This window comes from Zalophus californianus, chromosome 10 (assembly GCF_009762305.2).
Source record: "Zalophus californianus isolate mZalCal1 chromosome 10, mZalCal1.pri.v2, whole genome shotgun sequence".
Classification (NCBI taxonomy): domain Eukaryota; kingdom Metazoa; phylum Chordata; class Mammalia; order Carnivora; family Otariidae; genus Zalophus; species Zalophus californianus.
In genome coordinates, this window is record NC_045604.1 from 58,640,562 (window position 1) to 58,665,625 (window position 25,064).

The 25,064-nt window shown below is 36.0% G+C and overlaps 1 protein-coding gene across 13 annotated transcripts in view; it reads right to left on the reverse strand.

The window, feature by feature from the left end:
• Positions 1-25,064, reverse strand: part of DCAF6 (DDB1 and CUL4 associated factor 6) — a 133,833-nt gene that overhangs the window by 103,600 nt on the left and 5,169 nt on the right. For all 13 annotated transcript variants that reach the window (XM_027613841.2, XM_027613848.2, XM_027613836.2 and 10 more), the window contains exon 2: positions 10,929-10,990. In XM_027613841.2, coding sequence (XP_027469642.2) covers positions 10,929-10,990 — 62 coding nt within the window. The remainder of the gene's footprint in view (positions 1-10,928; positions 10,991-25,064) is intronic.

The window sequence follows — 25,064 nt, forward strand, 5'->3', positions numbered from 1 at the left end:
AAAATTTACTCAATACATAGTTTATTTTTATTAAGAGATTGCAGTTAAAGTTTTCCACAAAGAAAACTCCAGGCCCAGATGGCTTTACTGGTGAATTCTGCCAAACATTTTTAAAAAAATAAATAATGAGAATTCTGTACCATGTCTTCAGAAAATTAGAGACAATATAAATACTGGAACTAACAAATAAATACTGGAACTAACTAACAAGTCAGGAAGATTGTGAGATACAGATGAACATGCAAAATTGGACACAGAATTAAAACCACAACATGAGGGGCGCCTGGGTGGTTCAGTTGGTTAAGCGACTGCCTTCGGCTCATGTCATGATCCTGGAGTCCCGGGATCGAGTCCCACATCGGGCTTCCTGCTCGGCAGGGAGTCTGCTTCTCCCTCTGACCCTCTTCCCTTCGTGCTTTCTATCTCTCATTCTCTCTCTCTCTCAAATAAATAAATAAAATCTTTAAAATAAATAAATAAATAAATAATAAAAAAAAAATAAAACCACAACATGATATCACTAGATATCTACTAGAATGTCTAAACATTTTTTACACTTGATCTTAGCCAAAAGGCAGAGAAGTGATCTCTAAACATTTTTTTAAATTATTATATCAGATCTAAAGGGAGAAACACACAACAAAAACAATAGTAGCAGACTTCAATACCAGATTTTCAACAAGAGATAAATCATACAGACAGAAGATCAGTAAGAAAACCTTAGAATTGAACTATACTTTAGATCAAGATTTAGACACATACAGAACAGTCCATCAAACAACAGCACACAGACTTTTCTCAAGTGCACACTGAACATTCTCCAGGATAAATCATGATAGATCACAAAACAAATATTAACAAATTTTAAAAGAATTAAATCATACCAAGTATCTTTCTGACCACAATGGTAGAAGACTAGAAATTAACAGCAGGAAAACTGGAAATTTCACCAACATGTGGAAATTAAATAACATACTCTTGGACAGTCAGTGGGTCCAAGAAGAAATAAAAAAAATCTTGAAATAAATGAAAATAGAAATAAAACATATGGGATGCAACAAAAGCAGTTATAAGCAGGAATTTTATAGCAATAAATGTCTACACTGAGAAAAAAGAAAGATCAAAATAAGCAACAGAACTTAACATATTAATGAAAGAGAAAAACTAAGGCCAAAATTAGCAAAAGAAAGGAGACAACAAAAATCAGAGCAGAAATAAATGAAAAAGAGTAGGAAAACAATAGAAAAGATCAATGAAACTAAAAGTTGGTTTTTTGAAAAGATTAAATTGACAAACCTTTAGCTAGATTTACCAAGGAAAAAAAACAAGACCCAAATAAATAAAAATTTTAAATGAAAGAGAAGATATTTCAATTGATACCACAGAAATACAAAGGATTATAAGAGAATACACTGAACAGTTATACACCAATAAATTAGACAATGTACTAGAAACATATAACCTACCAAGACTAAATCACACACAGAAATCTGAATAGGTCAAAAACAAGTAATTTTTTTGTTTGTTTCTGGAGACTGAATCAGTAATTAAAAACCATTAAAAAACAACCAAAAAAGCCCAGAATTAGACGACTTTAGGGGCTTTAACTATTTACCAAACATTTAAAGAAGAATAAACACCAGTCCTTAAACTCTCCAAAAAACTGAAGAGGAGGGTACATGCCCAAACTCATTTTCTGAAGCGAGCATTATCCTGACACCAGAGCCAGATAAGGTATTACAAGAAAAGAAAACTACATGCCAATATTCCTGATGAATATAGATATAAGTATTCTCAACAAAATACTAGCAAATTGAATTCAACAGCACATTAAAGGGATCATACACCATAACCAAGTGGAATGTATCCCTAAGATACAAGGATGGTTCAGTATACACAAATCAATAAATGTGATATTCCACATTAATATAATGAATGATAAAAAATCATACAATCATCTCAATATATGCAGAAAAAGCATCTGATGAAATTCAACATCTTTCATGATAAAAATCCTCAATAGATTGAATATAGAAGGAACATATCTCACTGTTAATAAAGGTCATATATGACAAGCCCACAGCTAACATCATACTCAATGGTGAAAGGTTGAAAGCTTTTCCTCTAAAATCAGGAACAAGAAAAGGGTAATGACTCTCATCTCTTTTATTTAACATAGTATTAGAGTCCTGTCCAGAACAATTAGGCAAGAAAAAGAATAAAAGAAATCCAAATTGGAAATGATGAAGTAAAACTGTCTCTGTTTGCAGATGACATGAATACACAGAACACCCTGAAGATGCCACACAAAAACTGTTGGCACTAATAAATGAATTTACTAGTTTTAAGATATACAATATACAAGATATAGAATCAACAAACAAGTATCAGTTGCATGTCATGTCTACATACTAACAATAAACTATATGATGTTGAGTTATAATAACATCTAAAACAATAAAATACTTAGGGATAAATTTAACAAAGAGGTGAAAGATCTGTACACTGAGGTCTACACACTACTGATGAAAGACAATGAAGAAGACACAAATAAATAGAAAGATATGACAAGTTCGTGTATTAGAAGGCTTAATATCATTAAAATGTCCACACTACCCAAAGCCATCTATGGACTTAAGGCAATCCCTATCAAAATTCCAATGGCATTTTTCACAGAAAACAAAACAAAACAAAAAAACACTAAAGGCTGTATGGAACCATAGAAGACCCCAAATAGCCAAAGGAATCTTGAGAAAGAAAAACAAATCTGGAGGCATTACACTTCCTGACTTAAACTGTATTACAAATTTACAGTAGTCAAAAACAGTATGATATTGGCATAAAAACAGACACACAGACCAATGGAACAGAATAGAGAACCCAAAAAATAACCCATACATATATGGTCAATTAACTTACAACAAAGGAGCCAAGAATACTCAGTGCGGAAAGCACAATCTTTTCAATAAATGGTGTTGGGAAAACTGGATGTTCACAGGCAAAAAAAGTAAAATTAACTTGAAATGGATTAAGTATTAAACATAAGACCTAAAACTATAAAACTCTAGAAGAAAAGAAAGTGAAAAACTCCTTGACCTTGGTCTTGGCAGTGATTTTTTTTTGATATGACAACAAAAGCGCAAAAATCAAATTCAGAAACTTCTGCACGGCAAGAGAAACCAATAAAATGAAGGGGAAACCTACAGAATGGGAGAAAATATACGCAAACTATATATTTGATAAGGGGTTAATGTACAAAATATACAAAGAGCTCATATAACTCAGTAACAAGGAAAAAACCCCCCACAAATAACCTGATTTAAAAATGGGCAAAAGACTGGGCGCCTGGGTGGCTCAGATGGTTAAGCGTCTGCCTTTGGCTCAGGTCATGATCCCAGGGTCCTGGGATCGAGTCCCGCATCGGGCTCCTTGCTCAGCAGGGAGTCTGCTTCTCCCTCTCCCTCTGCCTCTCCCCCTGCTTGTTCTCTCTCTGTCTCTCTCACAAATGAATAAATAAAATCTTTAAAAAAATAAAAACGGGCAAAGGACTTACATAAACATTTTCCAAAAGTATACATAGCCAAAAATACATGAAAAGACTCTCAACATCACTAATCATGAGGGAAAGGCAAATCAAAACGATAGTGAAACATCATTTCACACCTACTAGAATGGCTATTATCAAAATAGACAAGACAAGAGAACAGATGCTGGTGAGGATGTGGGGAAAAGGAAGCATCTGTGCACTCTGGTGCGGCTGTAAATTGGTGCAGCCCCTGTGGAAAACAGTATAGAGGTTTCTCAAAAAATTCAGCATAAAACTAACATATGATCCAGCAATCCTATTCTGGAAGCGTAACTAAAAGAAATGAAATCGCCATCGTGAAGAAATACCTGTACCTCCCATGTTCACTGCAGTATTATTCACAATAGCCAAGACATGGAAAGAACCTAAGTGTTTATCTATGAACCAATGGACAAAGAAAATGTGGTGTATATATATGAGATGGAATATTAGCCATATAAAAGAAGGAAATCCTGTCATTTGCAACAACATGGATGAACCCTTAGGGCCAGACAGAGAATGACAAATACTATCTGATATCACTTCTATGTGGAATCCAAAAATACCCAATTGGTAGAAACAGATAGTAGACTGGTTGGTGGTCACCAGCAGCTGGGAAATGAGCTTTGAAAAACTACAAACTTCCAGTTATAAGATGAGTTCTGGGGATCTAATGTACAGATCTAACAGGGATCTATGTACCTAATATACATCTAATGTATGAGATGAATAAGTTCCGGGGATACAATGTGTAGCATGGCTGGTGGTTATACTTAACAATACTATGTTGTATACTCGAAAGATGCTAAGAGAGTAAATCTTAAATGTTCTCACCACTGCCACCACAACAAAACAAATTACATGAGGTGATGTATGTGTTAACAAACCCTATTGTGGTAATCATTTCACAACATATCTGAGTATCAAATCATCACATTGTACACCTTAAACTTACACAATGCTATAGGTAAATAATATCTCAAGGAAGATGGAAAAACATAAAAAGATATCCAAAAAACGAAAACAAGTGGTTATACATATTAGGGAGCAGAAAGGAATGGGAGAGACAGAAACAAGAGTGGGAGCCACTTTTTATATACTTTTAAAAATAATTTATTTTTATAACATGAGAAAGTATTATCTATTTTTAAAATTAAATGCAAGATAAAAATAAGGACAACATGTTTTAAAAATAGTGTGAAGGCAGAAAAAAATATGCTTAAGCTTGTAAGAAGTTTACTTTTCACTCATCCTTAGAAAAATATTTTGAGAATATACTCAGTAAAATCTGAAGGTAAATTTAAAAATGAGAAGACACAGAATCCAAAGCTTAAGAAAACTTGAGAATATCATAAAGGCAATTGTCCATTATGGAAGAATCCATCTGAAATTAATACTAGAAAATTTTCCTTTGGGTAGGGAGAAAGATGTGACCTTAGATCCTTAAAGACACAAACTCTAACACATAACACACACTTTGCCTCTTCAATCATAAGTGCCACATATGTACTAGGCACTTCTCCTGACACTAGATGAAGTAAATAAATTTCTAAAGATATTTTTTTGGCCCAGTGTTCTGGGCAGGTATATATACTATGAACAAATAAATAAATGTGTTTGTATAATTATAATGTCAGATAGTGATATGCACTGTGAAGGAAAAAAAAACAAGAAAGAAAGATACTGATCAGGATGGGGAGTTACTTGACCAGTGTGGATAGGGCAAGCTTCTCTGATAGGTAACAGTGAGAGCTAAATGAAATGAGGAGGTGAGCTTTACAAATATATGGGGCAAGAGAGTTCTGAGTAGAAGGCATAAAATATATAAGGCAGAGGTGTACTTGGTGTATTTAAGGAACAGCGAAAAGATGAGTGTGACTGGAACAATTCAGTATAACAGCAAACATAGTAAGGGATGAAACTGGAGAAGAAGGAAAGTGCCAAACACCATAGGGCTGGAAGCAATAGGTCTTCAGGTTTACTCTAAGTAAGCTAGAAACCCACTGGAGAGTTTTGAGCAATTGAGTATTACAAACAGATGATATGTCACATAGTTTTCTATATAAATTTTCTATACATCTGTTCCTTATTTTGAAGAGTTTAACAAAAAACAAGAAAAGTACATATACATATAAGACTATTTAACAGCACTGTTTACTAAACTTTGACTTTTACAATATATAGACAAATTACAGAAGATGACCAGGACTACAGAATAAAGGGTACATGTAACTGACACTGACAAAATAAAAGCATATGAGCTGACAGAGGTGGGAAATAGAAAAAGGTGGAGGGAAAGGGGCGCCCAGCTGGCTCAGTCAGTAGAACATGCGACTCTTGATCTTGGGGTTGTGAGTTCTAGCCTCACAATGGGTAGAGAGATTACTTAAAAATAAAATCTTTAAAAAAAAAAAAGGTGGAGGGAAGGATGAAAGAATTAAATGTCTCTCTTACAGAATGAAGATTCAAAAGATATTGTCTCTAAATGGCAGAAAAAACAAAAGGATGTTTTTGTATGTGGTTTAAAGTTCAAGTGACCAGCACAGAGACTAAGAACAGTAATATAAAAATTCTGAGAAGCCTACATCTTAGAAAATAGGAGTTGTATAAGTAGGCTAAATCCTCCACTATGATAGCAGGAACTCAAAAGACAATGTTCAAAGTTGCCAATTCAAAAAAGATCAACATAAGAATATTACACAGACTTCGACAAAGCAGGAAAAAATATCCAATGGAAAAAAGGCAGTTTCTTCAACAAACGGTGTAGGGAAAATTAAGACAGTCACATGTAGAAGAATGAAACTGGACCATTTTTTACACCATACATAAAAATAAACTCAAAATGGATGAAAGACCTAAATGTGAGACAGGCACCCATCAAAATCCTAGAGAACACAGGCAGCAACCTCTGGGACCTCAGCCGCAGCAACTACTTGCTAGACATGTCTCCAAAGGCAAGGGAAACAAAGACAAAAATGAACTACTGGGACTTCACCAAAATAAAAAGCTTTTGCACAGCAAAGGAAACAGTCAACAAAACCAGAAGACAACTGACAGAATGGGAGAAGGTATTTGCAAATGACCTATCAGATAAAGGGCTAGTATCCAAAATCTATAAAGAACTTCTCAAACTCAACACCCAAAGAACAAATAATCCAATCAAGAAATGGGCAGAAGACAGGAACAGACATTTCTCCAAAGAAGACATCCAAATGGCCAACAGACACATCACTTGGTATCAGGGAAATACAAATCAAAACCACAATGAGATACCACCTCACACCAGTAAGAATGGCTAAAATCAACAAGCCAGGGAACGACAGATGTTGGCGAGGATGCAAGGAAAGGGGAACCGTCTTACACTGTTGGTGGGAGAATGCAAGCTCGTGCAGCCACTCTGGAAAACAGTACGGACGTTCCTCAAAAAGTGGAAAATAGAGCTACCCTATGACCCAGCAATTGCACTACTTGGTAGTTTACACCAAAGATACAGAAGGGGCACCTGCACCCCAATGTTTATAGCAACAATGTCCACAACAGCCAAACTACGGAAAGAGCCCAGACGTCCATCGACAGATGAATGGATAAAGAAGATGTGGTATATATCTACAATGGAATATTACACGCCATCAAAAAAATGAAATCTTGCCATTTGCAACAACACGGATAGAACTAGAGGCTGTTATGCTAAGTGAAATAAGTCAATCACAGAAAGACAATTATCATATGATTTCACTCATATGTGGAATTTAAGAAACAACACAGAGGATCATAGGGGAAGGGAAGGAAAAATAAAACAAGACAAAAACAGAGAGGGGACAAACTATAAGAGACTCTTAAGCATAGGAAACAAACTGAGGGTTGCTGGAGGGGCGTGGGGTGGGGGGATGGGGTAACTGCGTGATGGACATTAAGGAGGGCATGTGATATAATGAGCACTAGGTTTTATATAAGACTGAAGAACCACAGGCCTGTACCTCTGAAACCAATAATACATTACATGTTAATTAATTGAATTTAAATTTAAAAATGTTTAAAACAAACCAAAAAAGAATATTACACAGAAATATGGAAAATAATCAGAAGATCTGAAATAAAAAATGATGAAAAGAGTTTGTTTTTGGAGAATAAGAAAGGAATAGGGAGAATGGGACACATCTGTTACTTTTTGTTTTGATCAATTTTTAATCATGTGCATGTATTATTTTGACCTGCTCCCTCCAAAAATGTTTTTCATTTTAAAATATATAGAGGCACCTGGATGGCTCACTTGGTTAAGCACCTGACTCTAGATCTCAGCTGAGGTCTTGATCTCACTCAGGGTGGTGAGTTCAAGCCCCACATTAGGCTCCATGCCTAGAGTGGAGCCTATATAAAAACATAATAATAAATAAAATTAAATTAAAAATATATACCTAAACTGTATTTATAGCATAATTATAATTCCATAATTGTAGACAGGAAAAAGATAAGTCTGGTGGATAGGACTATAGATACTTTTTCCCTCTTTACTTAAATGTTGGGTTCCTTAAAGTAAGGGCCTAGACCCTCCTGTCACTGTAACTTCTCCTTTCTGTAATTTTTTTCTTTGTAATTTCTTTTCTAGTCTCATGCTTTCAATAGGCAGCTATAGCAGTATTTTCCAAAGTATGATCCATGGATCACCTAGATCAAAATCACCTGAAGTGTTTGTTAGACTACAGATTTCCTCAGCCTTACATCTCAGAGTTTTGCGTTTCTTTGTTTTGGTATCTCAGTATCTTTAAAAAATACCCAAACAGTTTAGAAGTATAGTGTTAAAAAAAACTATAGTGTTAAGATAATCTTATATAATGAAATAGGGTATGAAATAAGGTATTCTCATATAACAGGAATAATATACCCTTATGAGTGTAAATGAATACACTGATTTTCAGTAATTGCTGTCCCTTACTAGTCCATTGACTCTTGGAGGTATCAAAAAACAGCCTAGCAAACTCAGACCATAGGGCTTGTTTGATCAAGACAGTTCTGAATCTTTCTGCCTTTGTCAATCATACTGTAAGGGGGAAGAGGAGGAAATGATATGAAAGGAGTAATATGACCTGATTTATGTGCATAATCTAGGATCTGTATGTTGAACAAGTTAGTAGAATAATGCAGCTAAGAGGATACTGCAGTGGTCCAGGCAAGGGAAAATAGCTTAAATTAGGTGGTAGCATAGAGACAGAAAGAAATGGAATGATTCCAGATATATTCTGGAGGTAGAATTTATCTATGGATAGACTAGATGTGGAAGTCGAGGGAAAGAGAGTAATCAAGGATAACTTGAAATTTCTCAACTTAAATAACTGGATGAATGATGGTGTTATTTACTGAAATGTAGAAGGTTATAGATTTAGGGGAAAAAAATCAAGTCTTTGTTTTAGTCACCTTAATCTTTTTCTTTTCATTTTTTAAAATTTAAATTCAATTAATTAACATATAATGTATTATGGTTTCAGGGGTATAGGTCTGTGATTCATCAGTCTTATATAATACCCAGTGCTCACTGCAGCACATACCCTCCCCAATGTGCATCACCCAGTTACCCCATCCGTACACCCCCCTTCCCTCCAGCAATCCTCAGTTTGTTTCCTATGCTTAAGAGTCTCTTATGGTTTGTCTCCCTCTCTACTTTTGTCTTATTTTTTCCTCTTTTCCCCTATGATCCTCTGTTTTGTTTCTTAAATTCCACATATGAGTGAGATCATATGATAATTGTCTTTCTCTGATTGACTTATTTCACTTAGCATAATACCCTCTAGTTCCCTCCACATCATTGCAAATGGCAAGATTTCATTTTTTGATGGATGCATAATATTCCAGTGTGTGTGTGTGTGTGTGTGTGTGTGTGTGTGTGTGTGTGTGTGTGTGTGTATACACACCACATCTTCTTTATCCATTCATCTGTCAATGGACATCTGGGCTCTTTCCATAGTTTGGCTATTGTAGCCACCTGAATCTTATGATCAATCTTACCATTACTAAAAGTAGAACAAACACTGTGTGCCTCTTTATTCGAAATAATATGAGGCATATAGTATCATCTGTAAATATTTCTGCCCCAAAAGTTGTATCTGAATCTAATCAAACCTCTAGGAGTAACTTTCACTTAGAGGAAATACAAAGAATATAAAAACAAGTTAAATAACAACACAAGAAACCAAATCAGTATCTAGAATGTAGGACAGTCTACAGGAAAACTGACTCAGATTCTATAACAAGTCAATGGCAGGAACAAAAAAAAGGAAGCCTGCTCTAGTTTAATAGCGATTTAAGAGGCATGGCAATCAAGGAATGGACTTTGCTTGGATCCTCTTCTGAACAACTATAAAAAGACATTTTAAACAATGAGGGAAATTTGATTATGGACTGTGTATCAGATGATATCAAAAATATACTGTAATCTTGTTAAATTACATAATGGCATTTTAGTTACATAAGAAAATATCCATTGCTTTTAGGCTGCATATAGGACTGAAATGATATAGTATCTAGAATTTGCTTTGAAATACTTCACCAAGGAAAAAAAGAGAAAAATGAAATGGAAATGTGTCCCAATCTTGAGAATTGCTAAATCCATCTGATGAGTATATGAAAAACATGTCTGAAATTTTCATAACAGAAGTTAAAAGGAAAAGGATTCTGTTTTGGCCCTGCTAAATTCGGGATGCCTATTAGCCATTCAGCTGGGAATGTGAAGTAGAGAGCTGGATACATGAATCTGGAGTTCTGGGAAGAAGTGAGGAGATGGAAGTCGTGTTTTTTTAGTCACGGGACAGGAGAGCATGTCTTACAAAAATGAAGTGAAAAGAGGGTGGAAGAGCCAGTTTTGGCTCTTGTTAATCCAACAAGCCTTGATACATCCAACATCAAAGGTCAAGAAGTGAAGGAGTCAGCTAAGAAGACAGAGAAGATACAGTGGGGTCAATGAGATACAAAGAGAACCAACAGAGTGTGGCAGAAACCAAGAGAAAAAATATTTTGAAAAAGAACATATCTTCAATTAATGTCTAAGTTTCCTAAGAAGTAACCACGAGTAATCATTAGTGACCTTCACAAAAGCAGTATCAGTAGACTGAAAGAGATGGAAGCCTTTTTTTTTTCCTTAGAAGCCTTTTGATATGAGAAAACTCATCTGTGTTTAAAAAAAAAAAAAACCTTCCATATACTTTTTAAAATTCAAAATATACTTCTTTATGTTTTAATGTAAAACTTTATTCTCTTTATAATATTTGATTATAGTTAGACATAATCTCTTCTGGGAGGATGGGGCATTTCATCAAATATTTGAGCACTCGGTATTAAAGTCCTTCATAGTTGAGAATTAATTATTACTTACACAGCCATCATGCACATTCAGGGTTGCTTCAAGTTTCAGTCTTTGGATAAATTCTCTTCTTCCTGTTTAAAAAGAAAGAACTAAATAAATCATAAGTCATTTTTGTTGAGAAAAGTGTAATGATGAAGTTAGGAGCCCAGGACCCAGCATAAGGAAACTCTTAATTTCCACTCCTCCACTTACAAGCTGAGTGATATTGGGGGAAAATAATCTCCTCTCCGGCCCTCATTTCCTCATTAAGTAGTTCTTACCTACCTCGTGTAGTTATTATAATGATTAAGTCATTCAAGGACAGTGTCTGGACCACAGTAATCATTCAAATATTCCCTTCATTCTACCATTCATTCGACAAATATATTGAGAACTCACTCCACTCCAGGTGGTATTCTAGGAGCTAGGAGTACAGTGGTGAAATAAACAGAAAAAGATCCCTGCACTCTAATGAGCTTACTGAAAGACAATAAACAACATGTCACCTGGTCAAAGTGTTATATGGAAAAATGAAGCAGAGAAAGGAGTAAGAAAGGACTGGAGGTGGGGGGTAGGGTTTTAAATCTTAAATAGGTTGGCGGGGTGCCTGGGTGGCTGAGACGGTTAAGCATCTGTCTTCAGCTCAGGTCATGATCTCAGGGTCCTGGGATCGAGTCCCGCACTGGGCTCCCTGCTCAGTGGGGAGCCTGCTTCTCCCTCTGCCTCTACCTGCTGCTTCCTCTGCTTGTGCTCTCTCTGTCAAAAATAAATAAAATTTAAAAAAAGAAAAAAAAATAGGTTGGCAAACAGTGTTTTATAAGATACCACCTATTTTTTAAACATATCCCAATTTCAGAAATGTTAAAGTATTTTAAAGTTCATCTTACAATGATAAAATATGGCTGCAAAATATAAAATAAAATCAGCCTAAATGTCCATCAATAGCAGAACAATACTACAAAAATAGAACAAATCCCTTTGAAAAAGAGAAATATGTTTCCCTTTAAAAAATGAATCATCTTTACCAAAAAAGGACCAAAAGCTTCATGTTTATTCAGAAGCTGTAATGAAAAGAAGCTGAATATATGACAAAGAACGATAATTAGCTAAGTAATCAGGCTGATGAGATCTCAAATAAAATTAAATTTGACTACGCTCTCTATATACTGTCACAGGGGACAGATTTCCCTATTAAGTTTTCTTGCCATTCAACATAAAGATCACAATCTTCTTGAAGCCAAATTATTTTCTTTCTTTCTCCTTGCTTATAACTGGTAAGCTGGCTAGGTAAAGGATGAACATGTGGGTTAAAGAATTTCTTTCTTTTTTGTGTGTGGGGGAATGCTCTATGGTTCCTAAACATATTGGAATAAAACAACCAACAGAAATTCAGTATTTTCAGGGCACTGGGTGGCTCAGTTAAGCGTCTGCCTTTGGCTCAGGTCATGATCCCGGGGTCCTAGGATTGAGTCCCGCATCAGGCTCCCTGTTCAGTGGGGAGTCAGCTTCTCCCTCTCTGTCTACCCCTCCCCCTGCTCATGTCCTCTCTCTCCCATGCTCTCCCTCTCTCTCAAATAAATAAGTAAAATCTTAAAAAAAAAAATTCAATATTTTCACGAACTGGTTGTACTTTATATAACCGACTTTTCAAATCTGATTTTCAGTTTTAAAAAGATGCTAACTGTAGTAAACAGATAACATTAAAAATGTTTTTCCCTTTGGCCAACAGCAGGTTTGGCAATCCTACTGAGTTATAATTAAGAGTTAAGAAACTATTCAAATTAACAACATGATAGTAATTAAAATTCACTGAAGTTCTTTAAAAAAAAGAGAGAAGAAGCACAAAAAAATTTTCTTTCCAAATTTTTTAAAATCTAGGTTTGAAACAGGGTTCTAGCCATCTCTGTCTAGAGAAAATGGTGGTGGGACATAAGAATAGAAGACAAAGTGAATTCTTCTAGCAAGAACTCTTACACATGAAATCTGCACATAAAAACATGGACTGAGACATGATAGTTACATAACAGCTCCTGAATATCTCTGTATGTGACTTTGGAGATCAAAATGACTGTATTGTCCATACACCCCATTAAATGTGCTTCCAGAATAAACTAGTGTAAACCTCCTCTACCCTTTTAGTAATTAAATGCACTACCAAAAAATAGGAGCTGACAGATGCCATTAAGAACTATAAGTTTACAATGGTCAAATAATCTTCAACAAAACAGGAAAGAATATCCAATGGAAAATAGACAGTCTCTTCAACAAACAATGTTGGGAAAATTGGGACAGTCACATGTAGAAGAATGAAACTGGACCATTTTCTTACACCATACATAAAAATAAACTCAAAATGGATGAAAGACCTAAATGTGAGACAGGCACCCATCAAAATCCTAGAGAACACAGGCAGCAACCTCTGGGACCTCAGCCGCAGCAACTACTTGCTAGACATGTCTCCAAAGGCAAGGGAAACAAAGACAAAAATGAACTACTGGGACTTCACCAAAATAAAAAGCTTTTGCACAGCAAAGGAAACAGTCAACAAAACCAGAAGACAACTGACAGAATGGGAGAAGGTATTTGCAAATGACCTATCAGATAAAGGGCTAGTATCCAAAATCTATAAAGAACTTCTCAAACTCAACACCCAAAGAACAAATAATCCAATCAAGAAATGGGCAGAAGACAGGAACAGACATTTCTCCAAAGAAGACATCCAAATGGCCAACAGACACATCACTTGGTATCAGGGAAATGCAAATCAAAACCACAATGAGATACCACCTCACACCAGTAAGAATGGCTAAAATCAACAAGCCAGGGAACGACAGATGTTGGCGAGGATGCAAGGAAAGGGGAACCGTCTTACACTGTTGGTGGGAGAATGCAAGCTCGTGCAGCCACTCTGGAAAACAGTACGGACGTTCCTCAAAAAGTGGAAAATAGAGCTACCCTATGACCCAGCAATTGCACTACTTGGTAGTTTACACCAAAGATACAGAAGGGGCACCTGCACCCCAATGTTTATAGCAACAATGTCCACAACAGCCAAACTACGGAAAGAGCCCAGACGTCCATCGACAGATGAATGGATAAAGAAGATGTGGTATATATCTACAATGGAATATTACACGCCATCAAAAAAATGAAATCTTGCCATTTGCAACAACACGGATAGAACTAGAGGCTGTTATGCTAAGTGAAATAAGTCAATCACAGAAAGACAATTATCATATGATCTCACTCATATGTGGAATTTAAGAAACAACACAGAGGATCATAGGGGAAGGGAGGGAAAAATAAAACAAAGACGAAACCAGAGAGGGGACAAACTATAAGAGACTCTTAAGTACAGGAAACAAACTGAGGGTTGCTGGAGGGGCGTGGGGTGGGGGGATGGGGTAACTGGGTGATGGACATTAAGTGATGTAATGAGTACTGGGTATTATATAAGACTGAAGAACCACAGGCCTGTACCTCTGAAACCAATAATACACTATATGTTAACTAATTGAATTTAAATTAAAAAAAAAACAAAACAAAAAAGAACTGTAAGATTAAAAAAACTAAGCCCCCTCAAGTGAGAATAAAAATAAACTCATATCTGTTATCAAGAACTGTGAAGTCTAGATTACTTGTAAGCTAAGTACCTGCCACCATCTCATGAATACCGACAGAAGACACAAGACTCCTAAGTTAGAGACAAAAGATTTTTCTACTCAAGCAGTGTAAGCTTCAACGTCACATTTGTTCCTTGTCCCCCAATTCCCGCAGGGCAATGGGGAGCAGCCTGGGTGAATACTGTACTTGCAGTGGGTTTGAATCACAGCTGGAGAACCCTGAACTGAGGGAACCCAAATTTTATAAAGTATCAAGCAAACCTGCCTGACCTGTGTCCCAGAGAGTGACATTATCTTTATTATACCGGATAATAAATCTGCCCTCTGCTTCAGAGGGAGATACTGTAACTTCCAAAGTTGTTCCCTATATATAAATCACTGAAAAGACAGTCCAGAACAAAGTAGCCAGTGCCTCTGCTCACAAATGTGCATAAATGCAAGAGACATGGAGAACTGTCTTCCAACAATTACACACTTGTTACGTATGAATTTACCTATCCCTGTGGTTTCCTGCTCAAGTCTTTCTTGCAGCCCTCACTGTCTCTCATAATTCTATCACTGCTTTCACATTCTATTCTATCTTAATAGATTATAAACTCAATAAAAAGAGAAACACTCTTTTGTTCACCCAAGTATCCTAAGTGCTTAGAACAGTGCCTAGGACAAAGTAAGCATTTGATATACATTTGCTGAATCAGTGAAGAAGTGAATGGGATCATAGTATTCACTCTATTCTATAATGTTTTCCCTCAGTAATATAGGGTGAACATCTTTCAAGGACAATATAGAGCTATTGCTCATTTGTAATGGCTGTATAACTTATTAAACAGCTTTGTAACTTGTTCACATACCTATCTCCCTTATTAGACTGAGATGCATGATCTGAGAAGTGTTAGACCAGGTTTAAATGCCTAACTTGGAACATACTATGCATAAGCTGAGCAAAATTTAACCTCTCAAAGCCTTAGTTTACATTTGTATAAGTTTTATATTTGATGGGAACAGATGTATTGTCAGGAGTAAATTAATCAGCATACTCAAAACTTATAAATGTGCCTGATACACTATACACTTAAAATTAGTTCTCTCCCTATGTACAGGTGGGATTGTTCTAAGTTAATACTGCCTGAAAAGAGAGGAAATGATTTTTTTTTAAATGACCTCATTTAGGAGTTGAGGTAAGTTCAGCTGATTAAGGGAAAAGAATACGGCTGGTGATATTGAGAAGAGATGGAAAAGCACTTTAACAAAAATTTTTCACTTTACTTCATTCTATTGTCCCTTTGAGCTACTTAGTCTTTAATGCCAAACCTCCCAGGCATCTCCACATGTTGCCTTCCTTAGCTCACTGTCAGGTCTTTCCCCTGCACGACCCCTGTAGCCCCCTCCTCTCCATTGATTTTGTTCTCAGAAATCACAGGTTATCGGTAAACCAGTGGGCCCTTTCAAGACACATTTTTCATGACCTCATAGTATTATCTGCATAGCTGACTGCTAGCTCCTTGAAATAATCTTCCTCTTTGGCTCCCACGGCATCCTACCACCTAACCAGGAGCACTGAGAATCAAAGGGAGACAAAACTACCTTTGAGGTGAGACAGAACACAGAACTGTTTCATCTTTGACAGAGCACGGGACAAAGAGGACTGCCGTCAAACTGCGTAAGAAGAAAACAGTGAAATTCAAACAAATGCTTAAAGACCAACTGTGGGCTAACGAGATGGTTGAGAATCTCTGAGATTCTAGACACAGGCAGAATCCTCAAGCATCCAGCTCTTTTCCATTAGCTTCCACCTACAACTTACAACACTGAAAATAGAGCAGGAGACAAGAAAGAGTCCCTGTTTGGTAGGACACAGGAATGACATTCCACTCAACTTTCAGGTCCTCTCAGGGGAAACAAAAGCCTTAAGCCACTGGGGAAACCCCAGCTAGAAATGGCCTCGGCAAATGCCTACTACCTCTGAGAGAGGCAGGAAACTCTCACTCTCATTTCAGGCAAAAGCAACTGCCCTGAGAAAGGGATAAAAGCATACATTCCTATCCTTGAGGGAAAGGCAGGAAACACCCTCCCATCTGATAAATAATTAACATTAAGTGTGGTGGCAATGAAATGTGTCAACTCACATTGAACCAAGTTCCCAGAATTCCTTCCCTGTGTATTTCTTCTCAGGATGAATCACCAGTCATTTTTGCACAAGACTGGTGGGTGGAAGTAAAGCAACAGCCATATTGACTTTTACCCTCAGAAGCTGGAGCAAAGCTCATGCTGCTTATACAAGTGTTACATACCTGCTGGCTCACCTTCTTGGAGTGAGCAGCAACTAGGCCTAGGAGTGTCCCACCTTCCCATGAATCCTCCTTTTGCTTCTTAATATACGGAGGATATAGTGTGTTTTGCTCCATGACAAAAGGTGCTAACTTCCCCTACAGAACACCCCAAAGAACATCCCTGTAGAACATCAATAAGTTTGGAGACAGTGAGAACATAGATCCTATCTCTTCGTGGGTTCAAGTTTGTCCTTCCTACTCCCAAACAAAGGATTTAGGATATTACATAAGCTTAGCTGATAAAGTAGTGGCAGGGTTTGAAAAGATTGACTACAATTTTGAAAAATGATTCCTTGTGGGTAAAATGCTGTAACAAAATAGCATCACATGCTATTGTGAAAGGAAGAGCCAACTGATAGGCAACCTTCATTGTTGTCTTATTTTAAGAAGTTGCCACAGCCACCCCAATATTCAGCAACCACCACCCTGGTTAGTCGGCAGCTATCAACATTGAGGCAAAACGCTCCACAAGCAAAAAGATTAGGACTTCTGAAAGCATAGATGATGGTTAGCATTTTTTAGCAAAGTATTTTTTAATTAGATTAGGTATGTACATTCTAATTTTAGACATAATGCTTTGCACACTCAACAGACCACAGTATGATGTAAACATAACTTTTATGTGCACTGGGAAATGGTAAAATTCATTTGGCGCACTTTATTGTGATGTGTGCTTTATTGTGGTGGTGTGGAACCAAATCTGCCATATCTCTGATATATGACTGCACTATGTTTAATGATAGTGGTGAGATTGGGCGTCCTTTTATTATTCCTGATTTTAACTGGAAAGTGTTCAGTTTTTCACCATTAACTATACCAGGAAAAGTAGGTTCTTTTATAGGCACTTTTTATCAGATTGAGAAAGTTTCTTTCTATTCCTAGTTTGTTTAGAGTTTATGAATGGGCTGAATCTATGACAGCTATGGTCTTACAAAATGTAACTTTCCAATAATAAGACATGAAAGTTAAAATGAATCCTTGGTCTAGGGACTGTAGGGACTGTTGTGTTAGCAGGCATGAAAACAACACTAATCTTGATGTAAATCTCCATCAGAGCTCTTGGATGACCAGGTACCTTGTCAATGAGCAGAAATATTTTGAAAGGAACCTTTTCTTCCTGAGCAATAGGTCTCAACAGTGGGTTTAAAACATTCAGTAAACCATGTTGTAAACAGATGTGCTATCATCCAGGCTTTACTATTCCTTTTATAGAGCACAGACAGAGTAGACTTAACATAATTCTTAGGGCCCTAAGACTTTCTTTTTTTTTTTTTAAACCATCTTTTTTTTAAAGATTTTATGTATTTATCTGAGAGAGAGGGAGAGAGAGAGAGAGAGAGAGAGAGAGCACAGGCAGGGGGAGGGGCAGAGAGAGAGGGAGAGGGAGAAGCAGACTCCCCGCTGAGCAGTGAGCCCAATGCCCGCTCGATCCCAGGACCCTGGGATCATGACCTGAGCCAAAAGCAGACGCTTAACCAACTGAGCCACCCAGGTGCCCCGGGTCCTAGGATCTTCAAAGTGGTAAATGAGCACTGGCTTCAATTTAAAGTCACCAGCTGCATTAGCTCCTAACAAAGGAGTCAGCTTGTCATTTGAAGCCTTAAAGCCACCAGGTATTGACTTCTCTTTAACTATGAAAGTCCTGGATGGCATCCTCTTATAGAAGAGTTTTCAAGAGAATGCTCTTTCACCTACACTGAAAATCTGTTATTTACTGTAGCCACCTTCATTAACTTGATTAATTAAATGCTCCAGTTTCTATATCAGCACTTGCAGTATCACCTACACTTGTACATTATGGAGATGGTGTCTTTCCTTAAACCTCCTGAATGAACCTCTGCTAGCTTCAGACTTTTCTTTTTCAGGTTTCTCACCTCCCTCAGCCTTCATACAGTTGAAGAGAGTTAGGGCCTTGCTCTACATTAGGCTTTGGCTTAAGGGAATGTTGTGGCTAGCTTGAAATTCTATCCACACTATTAAAACTTTCTCCATATCAGCAATGAGGCTGTTTCACTTTCTTATCAGTCATGTGTTCACTAGAGTAGCACTTTTGATTTCCTTCAAGAACTTCTCTTTTGCATTCACAACTTGGCTACCGGTGGCACAAGAGGCCACCTTTCAGCCTATCTCAGTTTTCCACATGCCTTCCTCACTAAGCTTAATCATTTCTAGCTTTTAATTTAAAGTGAGAGATTTATGATTCTTTCTTTCACTTGAAAGGAACATGGCAAAGTTATTAATTGGCCTGACTTCAACACTGCTGCATCTCAGGGAATAGGGAGACCCCAAAAGAGGGAGACATGGGGAAGAGGTGGTCAGTGGAGCAGACAACACACACAACATTTATCAACTAAGTTCATTGTCTTATATAGGCACAGTTTGTGGGGCCCCAAAACAATGACAACAGTAACATCAAAGATTACTGATTACAGATCACCATAATAATTATAAAATAAAAAAATTTGAAATATTATGAGAATTACCAAAATGTGACACAGAGACACAAAGTGAGCAAATGCTATTAGAAAACCAGTGTTTGACACAGGGTTGCCACAAACTTTCAATTTGTAAAAAAATGCAGTATCTGCAAAGTGCAGTAAAATGAAACACAATAAAACAAGATATGCTTGTACTGGAAGTCTTAGCCAATGTGATAATGCAAGGAAAAAAAAAAGACATACAGATTGGAAAGGAAGAAATAAAACAGTCTCTGTTGGAAGATGACATGATTTTCCATATAAAAATCCCCAAGAATATACCAAAAAAACCCTCCTACAACTATAAGTGAGTTCAGCAAGGTCACAGGATACAAAATCAGAACATACACAAAATTGCATTTTTATTTACTAACAACAAACGTGTGGAAGTCAAACTTAAAACACAAAACCATTTGTGGGGCACCTGGGTGGCTCAGTTGGTTAAGCATTCAACTCTTGATTTCGACTCAGGTCATGATCTCAGGGTTGTGAGATTGAGCCCCACGTCAGGCTCCACACTGGGCGTGGAGCCTGTTTAAGATTCTCTCTCCCTCTCCCTTTGTCCCTCCCCCGCCTTAAAAAAAATTGTAATTGCTCCAAAAAAAAGTAAATATTTAAACATAAATATAAAAAAAATAAATATAGCATGTTGAAGATCTGTATCTGGGCATTACGAAATGCTGATGAAAGATACCAACAACCTAAACAAATAGAGTGTACCATGTTTATGGATCAGAAGACATAACACAATAAAAGATGTCAGTTCCTCCCTAACTGATATATAAATCCAATGCAATTCTTATCAAAATCTCAGCAAGGTAATTTGCGGATATGGACAAGTGTATCCTACAATTTATACGGAAAGGCACAAGACACAGAATAGCTAAGACAATTTTGAAAAAGACAAACTAAGGGGAGGAAAAAATCACTCAACCTGAGTTAAAACTTACTATATAGCCCAATAAGCAAGACAGCATGGTATTTACAGAGGGATAGACACACAGATTACTGAAAGAGAATAGAGAACATGGAATTAGATCCACATAAGAAAGCCCAACTGATTTTTAATAAAGGTGCAAAAGCAATTCAATGGAGAAAATACAGCCTTTTCATTTTCAACAAATGGTGCTAGAGCAAGTGGACATCCACAGACACAAAAGGAACTTCAAGCTAAACCATACACATCATACAAAAATTAACACAAAAGGGACCCTGGACTTAAATAAAATTTTAGGGAAAAAACCTAGGAAACAATCCTTAGGACCTAAGGATAGGTTAAGAGTTCTCAGACATGATACCAAAAGCATAATCCATAAAAGGAAAAACTGATAAATTGGACTTCACTGAAGTTAACAACCTTTATTCTGCAAAAGACCCTATGAAGAGAATGAAAAAACAAGCTACAGACTGGGAGAAAATACATGCAAACTGCACATCTGACAAAGGACTAGTACCTAAATTATATGTATAAGGCTCAAAACTTAACAGTAAAAAAAACAATAATAATCCAAACAGAAAATGAGCAAAAAAACATGAAAAGACAGTTCACTGAAAATATAAAGATGGCAAATAAGTACATAAAAAGATGCTCAACATTAGCCATTAGAGAAATGTAAACTAAAACCATGAATTATCACTATATACTAGGGCTGATGTAGAGAAGCTGGATTACTCATACAGGGCTGATGGGAACGTAAAATGGTATAGCTGTACTTGAAAAACAGTATGCCATTTCTTACAAAATTAAACAATGTGCTTACCATACAGCCCAGTAATTGCAATTCTTAGACATTTCTCCCAAAAAGATGAAAACTTATGTTCATACAAAACTGAATGTTCATAACAGCTTTATACTTAACAGTCAAAAATGGAAAAAATCCAAGTATCTGTCAACAGGTGAATGGTTAAATAACCATATATCCATATCATGAAATACTAATCAACAATAAAAAGGAATAAACTATTAATACACACAACAACGTGGATGAACATTAAGGGAAATATGCTGAGTGAAAAAAAGCGAATCTCAAAAGGTTACATGCTATTATTTATAATGTTAACTTACATGTTATTTACATAACATTCTTGAAATGACAAAATTATAGAGATGGAAAGATTAATAATTGCCAGAGGTTAGGAAGAAAAGAATGTAGCTGTGGCTATAAAAGGGTATCACAAAGGATCGTTGTGACGGAACTATTCCCTACCTTAACTGTGATGGTACTCATGTTAATCTATTAAAATTAATGTTAAAAATGCATGGAATCCACACACACACACACACACAAATAAGTACAAAAATAACTGGAAAAATCTGAATAAGGTTCATGGATTTATCTCTGTCAACTTCCTGGTTGTGATATTGTAACATAGTTGTATAAGTTGTATAACCATTGGCAATATTGGTTGAAGGGTTTATAGGATCTCTCCAAATTATTTCTTACAACTGCATTATGAATCTACAATGATCTCAAAATAAAAAATTAAAGAAAGTACCAAGTTAAAAAACAAAAAACAAAAACCTTCCCACAGAGAAACTCCAAGCTCTGATGTCTTTAATGATGAAATGTATCAAATGTTTAAAATGTCATTTCAATTCTATACAACCTCTCTAGAAAAAGAGAACACATCCAACTCATTTTTGAGGCCAGAATTATCCTGACATCAAAACACGCAAAAATAGAACTATAAGCTATAATTATAAACTTGTAAGTTTTAAGAAAATTGTAAGCTAATACCTTTTATGAAAATAGACATGAAGTTCCTACCAAAACTCAAGCCAATAATATATAAAGGATAATTTATCATAACCAAGTAGTATTAGCCCCGGAATTGAATTTTGGTTCAATATTTAAAAATCATTCAACATGCTAATATACCAAATTAACAGAATCAATGAAAGAAAAATCATATAATCAACTTAATAGATGCAGGAAAAAACCCTGACAAAATTCAACAGCTAGTTATGACAAACATTCTCAGCAATCTAAGAAAAGAAGGAAATTTCTTCAGGCGCCTGGGTGGCTCAGTCATTAAGCGTCTCCCTTCGGCTCAGGTCATGATCCCAGGGTCCTGGGATCGAGTCCCCCATCGGGCTCCCTGCTCGGCGGGAAGCCTGCTTCTCCCTCTCCCACTCCCCCTGCTTGTGTTCCTGCTCTCGCTGTGTCTCTCTGTCAAATAAATAAATAAAATCTTTAAAAAAAAAAAAGGAAACTTCTTCAAAGGGTGTCTACAAAAAACACATGGTTAACAAGATATTTAATAGTGCAAAACTGAAATTTTTTCCAAGATGAGGAATGAGGCAAGGATGCCCACTCCCAGAACTTCCATTCAAGATTCTGGGGCAATCCTGGACAGGGCAATTAAGCAAGAAAAGGGAAAAAAGAAGAAAAAAAAATAGAATACAAGTGAAAAAGGAAGAAGCAAGACTATTTTAATACGCAGTGACATTATCTACATAAAAATCCCCTAAATCTGCAAAAAAAAAAAAAAGTATAAGAAGTAATAGGGGTGTGTGGGTGGCTCAGTTGGTAGGCATGCAACTTCTGATCTCAGCGTTATGAGTTCAAGCCTCATGTTAAGGGTACAGATTACTTAAAAAAAAAAGAAGAGGAAGAAGAGAAGGAAGAGGAGGAAAAGGAGGAAAGAGGGAAGAGACGGAGGAGGAGAAGAAATGAGCAGGTTTAGTAAAGTTGCAGGATGTAAAGCCAATTAAAAAAAAATCCACTATATTTCAATATACCCATAATGAACAACTGGATAAATTAAAATCAATACCATCTAAAATAGTATTTAAAACATTGTTACAAGAATAAATATAACAAAATATGCATAAGATCGTACACTGAAAAACAGAAAACATTACTGAGAGAAATGAAAGAATACCCAAATAATTAGAGACAAAAATGACCTTCACTGACTGAACACTCAATACTGTAAAGACTGCAATTCTCTGAAATATCACAGATTGAACATAATACCATTTAAAACCCCAACAGTCTCTTTTGCAGAAATTGACAAACTGATTCTAAAATTTATACGGCAATGAGAGGCGCCTGGCTGTCTTAGTTGGTAGAACATGTGACTCTTTCCTTATCTTTGGGTCATGAGTTCAAGCCCCATGATGGGGGTGGAGTTTATTAAAAAAAAAAAAGTTATATGGGAATGAAAAGAACCCAGAATAGCTAAAATAATTTTGAACAAAAAGAACTAAGTTCAAAATAATGTAAGCTGATTTCAATATTCACTATAAAGACATGAAATACTGGCACAAAGACAAACAATGGAACATGGTAGAGTCATTAATTTACATCCTACAATGGAACATCGTAGTCATTAATTTACATATATGGCCAATTAATTTTCAACAAAGAGGAAAAGACAGTTTTTTCACAGATGATGCTGGAACAACTGCACATTCATATGCAAAGAAATGACCCTTACCTCACAGCATACATAAAAATTAACTCAAAATTGTTCATAGACCTAAATATAAGAATTAAAAATAGAAAACTTCTAGGAAAAAAAACACAGTATAAATCTTTGTGACCTTGGATTAGATAAAGATTCCTAAATAGGACACATAACATGAACTATAAAAGATGCTGTTAAGACAAGACCAACTAGGAGAAAAATATTTGCAAAATATGTATCTGATTAAGGACTTGTATCAAGAACATATAAAGAATTCCTACAATACTAAGTAGGTAAATCTGAACATTTAACCAAAATATACAGATGGCAAATAAGCTATGAAAAGATATTCAACATCATTAATCATTAGGAATAAATCAAATGCAAATTAAAATGATAATGATATTATTATACCTGCATACTGAGAAAGGCTAAAATTAGGAAGGCTCACAATGCCAAGTGTGGTGGGAATGCAGTATGGTACAACTATTTTGGATAACAGTTTGGCAATTTCTTATAAAGTTAAATACACTTATACAACTCAGCAATCCCATTGCACATATTACCCAAGAAGTAAGAATTTAAAAGGGTCCTACTCTAGGTATTTTTCCCAAGAATTAACAAGGTTTCATTATTTGTATTTTCTTTATAGCAGTGTTTTAAATTTTTTTAATCTACTGCAAGTACTTGGGAAACCCACCCACCCTATTAACTGTTGAAGTTAATAACATTGCATTATAATTATTAAAAACACAAACCATCTAGTATAGTTTTGCAAACTTCAAGCCAAGATGCATTATCTACTAGGTCAACAACATCATTTTTGACATGACACAGAACAGAAAATAGTAAGCCTAACCACCACCTGGAGAATCTTTTAGTTGTATTTGTGTATCACAAGTTGCCATATAAATGTATTTTTACTGTGGATCATGGTCAAACATTTTAGAAACACTGACCTAAAACACATCCGTAATATAAATTCTATGTTACCTTAGCTCCTATCCCTTCTAAACATTTTTATCCTATACCAGGGAGGAATGAAATCCACAGTAGAACTATTTTACTGTCTGCAGTTGCTATGACTGATATGCCTTTGGTGGTCTCATCTTCAGGAATTATCAGCTTACGCTATGACAAGTATTTGTCATATTTGACAGTCATTATTCACTACTAAAATCAGACATCTTTCAACTTTCGTTGAGATTTCACAACTAAAGAAACATAATACAAATATTCCACTAACTTTTCCCCAGTAGCTAACAAGGAAGCATAAATCAGAATTTACAGACTGTCATATAATATATTATAACTTGGCAACAC